Source organism: Pseudoliparis swirei, chromosome 22 (genome assembly GCF_029220125.1).
Source record: "Pseudoliparis swirei isolate HS2019 ecotype Mariana Trench chromosome 22, NWPU_hadal_v1, whole genome shotgun sequence".
NCBI classification, from domain to species: Eukaryota; Metazoa; Chordata; class Actinopteri; order Perciformes; family Liparidae; genus Pseudoliparis; species Pseudoliparis swirei.
Window position 1 is genome coordinate 14367365 of NC_079409.1, and position 10534 is coordinate 14377898.

The following is a 10534-nucleotide window of genomic DNA, read 5'->3' on the forward strand; positions in this document are numbered from 1 at the left end:
CAACGACAGAACAAGCATGAAACAAGCCAAACGCACACCCAGTGTTTTTGTTTTATTTGATAAATTCCTTTTGATTTTTTTCATTTTACTTTTCAGATGCGAATGTTCACAGTCATCACCACAACATTCAACCTTACCCGATAAAAGAGATATTTTTTCTTGTCGATATAAAATAACAATAAATTCATCAAACTAAATTAAAAGAACAGCATGGAGCATGTCGTCAAGTCCCATTTTTTTTTCCCTTTCATTTGATGAAATAATTGTCTTTCTCCTCCCTGAGGGAACAGAGATGAAACAAGTGGACAGCGGTGCTCTGGGACACCTGGACACCAGGGATCCCATTTGAAGTGCGATTGGAAAAAAACATTATGCTTCCGATTAGCAAAATCCCCCAAAAAATATTCTGAAATATGATTGGCAGAGAAATGTGACCCTTATAATACCTCATTTGAAATCCCAACATTACATAGTATGTATACAAGTGACAATTTTTAAAAACAAGAATAATGGATGTAATGTCTTCCTTTGTGTCACTGAAATAAAGTCTGACGTGGGAGAAAACTGGAGACAAAATGATACATTTACCCAAAAACAGGCATTTGCACGAAAGCATTCTCACAAATAAACATTCATATCCTCATTCGCACATTTCTGCAAACACACTCAACAAACATCCTTTTGCAACATCAGACCACAGATGTCTCTTTTTAACGTTTTCTACAATAATAAAAAGAGAAAAAAAATAAGCATTTGATTTAAATGGCATCATTGTGTGATTTTCCTTGTTTATTTGTTCCCAAAAAATTGGAAAAAGTAATTAATTTCAACGTTAAATTAAAAGTGAAGTAGTTGAAATGAGTTTACCACATTGTGCCTGGCATGTTAACGCAGGGTTTCAGTCTCTCTGACTGGAGTTCATTTAAAATGATCCTTCATGCACTCTGTTCATTTCAGTGATTCAGTGTTCGTCTTCATCCTAGAGAGAGAGAAGAGGAAGAGGCAGGTACAGTTTCTCTGTTCAGTTTGTTAGTGGCTATGTGCCCTCTCCCTCCGCCTCCCTCAGTGCAGTACTATTACAACAGAGTAGAGTGACGCGACTGAAACAGCCTTCTGCTCTCACAACTTACCTTCACCTCAAGAAAGGACTCAAAAAACACAACATGAAGAACGATACAGAACAGGATTAAAAGAAAAATAAATAGATTTCTATTTCCCGCCCACAAACAACCCATACTGAAATGAAAGGAACTAAACGTGGTAGATTATTATGAAATAAAATAGTGTTTTTCAAGGATAGGGAACTGAATTTTTGACTTTTTCCTTTTTTCTTTAAATATATAGATGTACACATTTCTTTCTTTTTGGACACAAATTGTGTTGAGGGGGATGAATAAAGGGGGCAGCAGGTACGACAGAGGAGGTTTAAACAGGTGAGCAGTGGTAGTGGTGACACTTCCTCAAAGGAGAAAAGGGTTGGTGCTCGTTCCCGTTGTTCCTCCTGCTCCCATCATTCCTCCTGTTCCAGTGGGCCCACCCAAAATCAGCTGAGGAGGTCCTGCGGCTACGGACCCCAGCAGAGCCGAGCCTGGGGGTGCCATTGGCGAGAGCCCGCTGTAGGGCATGCCCATGGGGCTGGCCTGCATTATACCCAGGCCCATTCCTGGAGCCCCCATACCCACACTCATTGGACCCATGCCCATTCCTGGTTGCACCATGCCCAGCATGGGATTGGGAGGCACAGGACTGGAGCGCAGGCCGCTGATGCCAAGTGATGAGGGCTGAGGTGAGATGGAATTCATGGGTGGAGCCACGCCGAAGGGGTTGGAAGAGGCAGGTGATGGAGAAACCCCTCGACTGGAAATGGAGCTGCCCGGAGTCACTGCCATGCCAGGAGCAGGAGATGAGCCTGAGAGTCAGAGGGGACAGTTGGGCAGTTCCAAAGAGTCATTTGACGTGTGCCAGTATATCATGTTCAACATATTTTCAGATAATTAATTTCATTGCTTTCCATCAAGATTTTCAAAGTTAACAACATTTCTGTGGACTAATTTAGTTAATGAACTGAAAATAAAATCAGCAAATATTCTGATATTCACAATGTATGCATTGGTTTCCACTTCTGAAGTGTGAATATGTTTCCCTTTTCTCAGTCGTATCAGACTGTAAACTGAATGCAAGTCACACTAAACAAAACTGTAGGAGCCATTAATTTATGCAATTTGTGTTTGATTATAAAATACCTCTGTGCTCAGACACCATTGTGTGATTGTTTTTGTTTTACATTTCTGATAAAAATGTTTTGGAAGTGATGGACATTAATCTAGAAAATTAGCAGATTTTCTCACCAAACAGATTAGAGTAGATAATTGGCAAATTAGTCAATAATGAAAATAATGTATACTGTTGCCATGCGGTACTCATACAGCACCGACTCATTCAAAGTTATCAACTCTAAATTCTGCAACACTTTCCTATAAATGATTTACTTTCCTTAATCTCTTGTCATCAACATTTCCTTAACTGATCAATGAAAACATTTCCTGAACATCGTCATTTTTCTCTTTCCTACGAGGATCAGCTTTACACGTGAATATCGTTTGTTGTTGGTCTGGTAATTAATTATCTGCTTTGGATTTGGGGTGTTGGGAAGAACCCAGTGTGTTCCTTCCGAACTCTCTCCATGCTAGTGAGTGAACGGTAGTGCATTGTGGTTAAAGACTCTTAATTAGATCGTCACGATGGCTGTAACTGACCTGTGTTCTGGAGGAAGGGGTTGTGCGCTGAAGAGGACGAGATAGAAGGAGGCGGTGGCTGTTTGGGTTTGGGTTTAGACGACAGCAAGGAATCAAGATCCACCAGCGCTGCGTTGGGGCCGAGGAAGGACTCAGGAGTCTTACGAACAGGAAGTGACGAACAGAGGGACGAAAGGTCAAAGGGCACCGGGGAGCCCGTGCCGTCACAGCCCATTGCTGGAGAGCCTCGTCGCTCTGGGTCCCCTGAGAAGGAAAAAAAAGGTGGAAGAGAAACAGTAATTAAAAAGGTTAAAAAAATGTCTTTCATTATAATAAAAAAACACAATATATAAGAGATACTAGACGAGGATGAAATGTAGGACAAGACAATTGTTTTGTGCATGCAATTGAAAATATGTGCGTAATGTAAAATCCCTTTGTATTTAAAAGTGTGTACAAGTACTTCCGTGTGTGTGAGTCCGTGGAGCTTTAGGGGTGAATGTACCTGTGCCATTTGTGTGTTTGGCGGTGGCACTCCAGATGTCGTTGGTGACAGGGTCAGAGACCAGGACAGGCCCGTCCCTTGCCCAGGGGTCTACTGGCCCCCCTGAGGAGGACGTGCTGGGTGGCACTGGGGGACCCCAGGGGTCAGCACTGGGGGGGGTCACAGCTACAGGGGAGGGGAGGAGATGCAGGGGAGGGGAGGGTTAACACCACACGGTACATTTACAATCCACAAAGCAGGGAGGTGGGCTGGGTTCCAACACTGGTGTTTCTCTCCTTGACCTCTGCAGTCCCAGTAACTGGACAGGGACAGATGAGAGCAGATGTTCTGTAGCTGTCCATGTGACTTCACCTACTCAATATCTGAAGCTCAGTGGAGGTAAAGGAGAGATGATAAGCAGCTACCCCATTCAGTATAAAGGCACAAAAGGGTAAGAGAAGAGACCGCTGTGGTGGAGACACAGCCAGTCAGTCCTGAGTAGAAACAAGAGGATACAAATCCCTGGTTTAGACACAGAGGGCGGATGGACTCGGCATGCTCGCTTTCATCGTTACAAACTGAAAGCAGGTGAGTGTGAAAGCTACAACAGCATGGTGACATGAGAGACAATGAAACAAGGCTGAAATGTGACAGGAAATGGACCGGTGGAGTGAAGAGGCGTAAAGGTGGAGGGGTCTTCACGTCCTCTGAGATCATCAGAGCAGGACACGGTGATGATGGCGTTCCCACAAACCTGACCGGCTACGGCGTTGACATGTGACCAGTGTTGTAGCTGCGTACCTGAGCTCCCCCAGGGGTCGATGTTGTTATCCCTGTTTGACGTCTCTCCCCAGGGGTCCAGAGGAGGGGCTATAACGGGTGGGGCTCCCCCACCCCAGGGGTCAGAATTTGTAGGAGATGTGGGTGACGCTATCCCCCATGGGTCTGTGGGGTCCGTGCCCCACGGACCTGATGCTGCAAGAGAAAGAGCTTTGGGGGGAGGCGAAGGGCCGGCAGAGCAGACAGCGGCGGCTCCGGCAGCAGCGGTGGCCCCCCAGGGGTCCGCGGCACCCAGCTCCATCAGAGGCCCCTGTGCAAGAAAATATATATTATTGATTATTGTTGACACAGCGGTATTTAGGACTATTACAAATCAGAGTTAGAAGGAGAGAGATAGTTGCAGACCAGACATGCATCAATGTCAAATAGATACTGAAAGAAATAACATTTACTCTTACATTCCTGCTTCCTTGCCTGTGTCTTGTCAATGTTGACAAAACTACCACAAGATTTCTATGATTGTATTCTGCACGATGTCGACATGTTTACAGTCACACACAGACACTGCTAGAGTTCAGCCAGTTACTGCATTCAAGAATCTTTAAGTTTGACCAAATTTAAACCAACAACTTGAAATCAGTATCAAACCTCAAAAAGGTTAGAGGCAATCACAATATACCTCACCTGAGGTTATACAGCATATGATGACAATCACAGATGCAATCAAAAGAATGTGAGCCCAAAGGCATCTTCCATGTCTGCGTATGATCAACAGACAACATCTTAACAGACTCATCAGATGAGCTGCATCAGATGGATATTTAACTGGCTTGAACTACAACCATAAACTTTTGGGGGCGGCTTTAGCTCAGTGGGGTAAGAGGGCCGTCCTGCAACCGCAGGGTTGTGGGTTCGATCCCCGCTCTCCCCATTAGTTGCAAGTCGAAGTGTCCTTGAGCAAGGCACTGAACCCCCAGTTGCTTCCCGGGCGCTTCACCGCAGCCCACTGCTCCTTAATAACTAAGGATGGGTTAAATGCAGAGAACTAATTTCCCCTTGGGGATTAATAAAAGTGTATATTCATATTCTTCTATAAATCCAAACATTGAGGCTTTGGACATCAAAGCCCCATTTGGACAGGATTTTAAAATGGGGACATGTTTCACGGAAGCGGTAATGCAATTCTGACTAATTATTAGAGAATCTAATTGATCTTGATATCTTCCACATTGTAAATGTCTGGTACACGGATGGAATGTTTTTAGTAAACTGAACATGCTGTTGTTGTGAACATTACCACTGCCATTTGAAACTTCTTCAGGATTTAATCTCTTATTTTACACATACGTCCTCAGGCTTAGATTTCGCCATCCTGCTCTCCTCGAGGGCCATCTGCAGTCTCAGGTCATCACCTCTACGCAGTCGCTGTTCCTGCCAATCAGACATACTGATGTCAGCAACCTGAGACACACAACCTCGGAAAGGACACCACAGGTACAGATTTAGGATCAGTTTACAAGTCCACACTTTAAGTCTGAATTGTCGGGAGGGGAAACCGAAAACCTGATCTTTAGTCACTGTCTTCAGTCAACTGAGAATAAACACAAATCAACCAATCACTGCATTATTATACCAGTGATCAACACGATCAAATCATTAAATCACAAAGAAAATAACCTCATCCAGACCTGATGTGACCCGGCTACCTGAACAAAAAATGAGAGCCGTAAAGCTGTTGTAGCGAGGTTGGATAGGACTTTAAATCATGAACAGAATACGGAAGTTTAATTGCATTTTAAATAAACTGTAGGACAGCTACAAAGCAGCTGTGGTTGGTTCACTTGCTGACCTTTTAAAGAATCAGTTGTGTTGCTTGTGGTTCACTTGCTCGTAATGCCGTGAATTAGGATTAGGTAGCAGTCGTTTAGCTAAACTCGGTCGAGCACACAAAGAGTTGAATGTAATCCTCAATCAGCCCTTGCAGATCGCAGCGGGGCCTCTCTCCTCAATACCACCTTCATCCTACCTTTCTACAAGGAGAAAACCACAAAACAGACTTATCCATGAGGAGAGGACATCTGTGCTAGAGCAATCAGCTGGTGTTATTGTGCATTGCGCCACTAAGCACAAACACAATGGCATGAACCGTTGACGTCGTAGCATCTGGGAGCAGTAGGTGATCACTTGCATACAACAGGCTGACTCGGTTTGCCCACAGTGAACCCAGTGCAAGTAAGTTACGACAGCAGGAGACAGGTGGAAAGGAAAGTGTGCATTTAAAACCAAGACTACAGTTGAATGCATGCCATTAGTGAGGATGACAGGAAGAAAAGAAAAATCAGTGCTTACAGACCTATCGGAGTTTAATTTAGTCAATTATGAGAAATATTTGCCAATGCCATGCAAATTCAAATTAGAGTTAATCAATGCTTTGGGTGCTCACTTTGGACATGAATTTGATAAGCACCTACTAGTCACATGTTTTATGGGGACAAGCTCCATAAGAGAAAGTGACATGACACCAAACTAAATGATGTCAAAGTTACTGTAGTCTGAGGCCGATGACACATAACAAATATGAGCATAGATTACTTGATTGATCAATACTTGATGTGTGTTTGAGAAATTCCAATTGACAGAAAGACAGATAGTTGATGACTGGATGGCCAGTCAGCAGGGCACACTCCCTGCCCCTGACCTTTTGTTGGATCTCTTTGCTGAGTGTGATTGCATAGCTGAGCTCTGCGTCCTCCAGAGGGTCCTTGCTAGTCTGGGGGAGGTCAGGCATTAGATAGTGAGTGGAAAGCTAGATGTATGTAGTGAATAATATCACTAATATCCCTCTGAGTACACAGGTTCCCACATGACTGTACAAACGGTAACATTAGCTGTAGTTAGTTATAGTTATTCTTTAAATCATATCTTGAAGAACATTCATGTAGCTGTGCTTGTCTTGAATATGCTGGTTGCGTTACCTGCTCTGCCTCTTCTTTACTCATGGCTAAGGCCAGCTGGAGCTGCAGGTCTTCCTCTCCAGTGCTCTGGGGCCATGCCTGCTCGGGGTCTGCCCCTCCAGAGTGGGAGCCCGCGGACAGGCTGCCCCCCAGGTTGGGAGCTGAGGGAGCTGAGGAGGCTGGGGCAGAAACAAAGGAGCAGATGCATGGAAGAGCGCTTGCATTAGTTCATCAGTCGCTTGGAGATAAAGGTATGCTATGCTATTGTAAGGCCACCTTTCTCCCAGAGTGTAACACTGGAACTGTAACTATTGCTTGAATCTTTAAAAACATCTATTTTAACCCTTGTGTTGCCTTAGGGTCATTTTGACCCGAATCAATATTACACCCTCCCCCCGCTTTAGGATTAATTTGACCCCATTCAATGTTTAATGTCGGTGTTCTTTCGGTAGTCAACAAACAAACATAAAGTGCCTCACACTTAAACTTGGAAAACAATATTAATTCTAATTATTTTCTGGAGGTTTTAATTGCTGGCGTCAAATTGAACCCAAAGGGTAAAATATGTTAGTAAATATAAAGGTAACAGGAGGGTGTAATATTGATTCGGGTCAAAATGACCCTAAGGCAACACAAGGGTTAAGTACCAATCTCACCGCTGGAGGTCTGTGCCATCTTCTCTTTGGTTTTGAGGGCGTGGATCCTCTCCTCTCGTAGTCTTTCTTCATCTTTCAGCAGTGTCACCAGCTGTTTGGCTTTCTCTCGCACATTCACCCCCTGAAAGAAAATACAGGTATCAGGCCATGCAGCACAGTAAATGAACTGTATTTAAAGTTAAAGAATATATTAACAGACATACTATTACATAAATTACTAGTGCTCTGTTTACCCGGCACACCTTATTGTTAGTCGAACAGTTTGTGAACAATTAACAACCCATACAAAATGTACTGGCTGGCTTTGTTTGCACAAGAGGTCAGAAACTCATTGTAAAATGTCCTTGTATGAGTCACAAGTTGCATGTTTGAGAAAGCGGGCCTGCATTCCACAAAGGTGGACCGTACTCGCTAATCACTTTCAATTTTCTTTGCGAATTTGTGGACACGGGTGTGCTTTCGTACCTGATCTTTGCCGTCTCTGTCTATGAACTGAAAATCCTTGAGGGTCTGGACTGCATATATATTCTCTCGGCACTGTTGGGCAACACGTTCTGAACCAGTCTTGATCAGGTACTCCATAAGAGTCATAGCCTGGTGAAAATATAAATCACAGAAAAGATCATCATTCAATATAGAAATACTAATGTTAAAGCAGTTTGTAGGCTACAATCAGACACCCTATTAGATTCAACATCCGTTCACAATGAAATACATACCAAACACACATCAATTACTACAAAATAATAAAATACAATTCATAAAACAGCGATATTGTGGCTGCGCCTAAAATCCCTCCCTTGCTTATGCATTGCCTACACACTCGTTAGTTACCTTCGCATTGAAAATGCCGGAAGGTTATGTTTTGATCGCCGTGTATTTATTTATTTGTATGCGTGTTATTTGCAAAACTCAAAAAGTATTGAACCGAATCGCATGAAATTTGGTGGGATGATTGGTTATTATCCGGGGACCATTTGATTAGATTTTGGGATCAATCGGGTCAAAGGTCAAGGTCATGGAAAGGTCAAACTCTTTTTTTTACCATAGCACGATACATTTTTATCCAATTGGCATGCAACTAATGCCAAAATGTTCATAATTCAATGCCCAATCTTGTGATATGCGAAGGTATGCGCTCTACCAAGTGCCCATTCTAGTTTACTATGTAGTGGGCAGTAAGTCGTCCTCCTCCTCCTCCTCCTCCTCCTCCTCCTCCTCCTCCTCCTCCTCCTCCTCCTCCTCCTCCTCCTCCTCCTCCTCCTCCTCCTCCTCCTCCTCCTCCTCCTCCTCCTCCTCCTCCTCCTCCTCCTCCTCCTCCTCGCCACTTTAACATGCACTTTAACTTAAACACGTCACATGAAACACACACCTAAACACTAACGTTATTTGTTGTCCGAGCACTTTATCTTATACTTAAGTTCACTGTTGCTGTCGCGTTGTTTGTCATGTCTAAATGTTGCACCTTCCGCCAAAAAATAAAAAAATCCTCATTTGTGTAAACATTCCTGGCAATAAAACGGTTTCTGATTCTGATTTCTGATTCTAAAGCCAGATTTAAGACACATGCTGCATCCTCAGCGACAGGTGAAGGATGCACAAACCTTGTACACATGTCTCCAGTTCTTGCCGTGGTCATTGAGGCGCTTCCATACCATGCTCATAATTTCCGAGAAGGCCACGACATTGTATGTCAGATCAGCAATCTCTGACATCAGAGAGCTGCTGGGGCCCCACGGGTCATTGGATGTGGCTTCTCTAACCTGGACAACACAGGAAGGGACACATTTGAAATCATCCTCCATCAAAACTGCCCGTGATAAGAATAATTCAGGGCCAATAGTTTGTGACAATTTAATGGTGCACAATGTTCGGAGTAGTCATGCAAACTCAATAACGACACACGCCGGAGAGAGGCAACCTAATGAACAGATAATGATTAGATTGAGCTCATTATGTTTAACCAGAGGAAGGAGTGAGGAGGTCGCTTCAAATTATCTTTAGATTATCAGCAGCTACGTTTTGTCATATGTGCCAAGGAGATACACGGGCTACGTTTAGGCCACGCACACACGGGGGATGTGGGTGGAAGAAAAGAGAAAAGGCCAGATAAACAGAAGGACACACAACCTTGATTTCAGCCTCTGAATAGTTGTGGACGATGTTCTTTACTTGTCGCCGTAGCGATGAGGTCGACATGGCAACGGTCTGGCCGCCGAGTTCTGTTGCGATCTAAACAGCAGATGGAGAAGAAGGGTCGTAAAATATAAAATATAGTTACGGCTAGACAAAAAGCGATACGGGGCAAAGAACATTGTTCTAAAAAAATATATATGGAAAACACAAAAGAAAGAAATAGCAAGAAGACAAAAAGTTCAAAAGACTAGAGAAGATGAACACAGAGGCAAGAGTCTGGATGAAGGAGCAGAAGACCTTGAGAAAAACATAACAAAGACTGGTAAAGAGCGCGTGTCGAGCAGAGATCACTCTGAAAGGGACAGCCGGCATCACCAGGGGAAGAGACCGGTTACACAAGAACCATGCAGAATCAGAGGTTCTCCTCTTGGTTTCTTTTGTTTTTCTGGCTTGCGTGCCGCTCATTCACGGGGTGCTATTTCTCACTTGTCTGTTTCTTCCCGTGGCAACATTGGGTCCCAAAACCTCCGGCGTGAGGAATAGAGCAAGATTGAGATGAAGATTAACAAAATGAACCAGAACGCACGGAGAGATCACCGCGAAATCACCACAAAGAGACAAGAACGAGGTCCAACTCTGACCTCAGCAGGAGGACATGGGGACAGTGCAGATATGCAGCAATAAAACCACATGACCTGTTGCTGATCCTCACATGCCTAATAGTCTCAAATAGTTTCTATTATATCATCTTACTTATCAAAGTCAAGTCGAAAGAGTTCAGAAAGGATG

General features: G+C 43.8%; 1 protein-coding gene across 4 annotated transcripts; it reads right to left on the reverse strand.

Moving 5' to 3' along the window:
* Positions 1-39: 39 nt before the first annotated feature.
* epn1a (epsin 1a) lies at positions 40-9841 on the reverse strand. 4 transcript variants are annotated; one of them, XM_056445075.1, is made up of 11 exons: positions 9740-9841; positions 9214-9372; positions 8075-8203; positions 7610-7730; positions 6975-7132; positions 6698-6769; positions 5347-5430; positions 4021-4309; positions 3241-3405; positions 2757-2999; positions 40-1909 (listed from the first exon to the last, which is right to left on the reverse strand). In XM_056445075.1, the coding sequence occupies exons 1-11, from the start codon at positions 9806-9808 to the stop codon at positions 1461-1463; spliced, it is 1938 nt and encodes a 645-aa protein (XP_056301050.1). In that variant the 5' UTR covers positions 9809-9841; the 3' UTR covers positions 40-1460. The 4 variants fall into 4 exon arrangements, with proteins under 4 accessions (XP_056301050.1, XP_056301049.1, XP_056301048.1 ...); XM_056445074.1 differs by having other exon boundaries at positions 7601-7730; XM_056445073.1 differs by having other exon boundaries at positions 5347-5460; positions 7601-7730.
* Between the last annotated feature and the right edge of the window lie 693 nt (positions 9842-10534).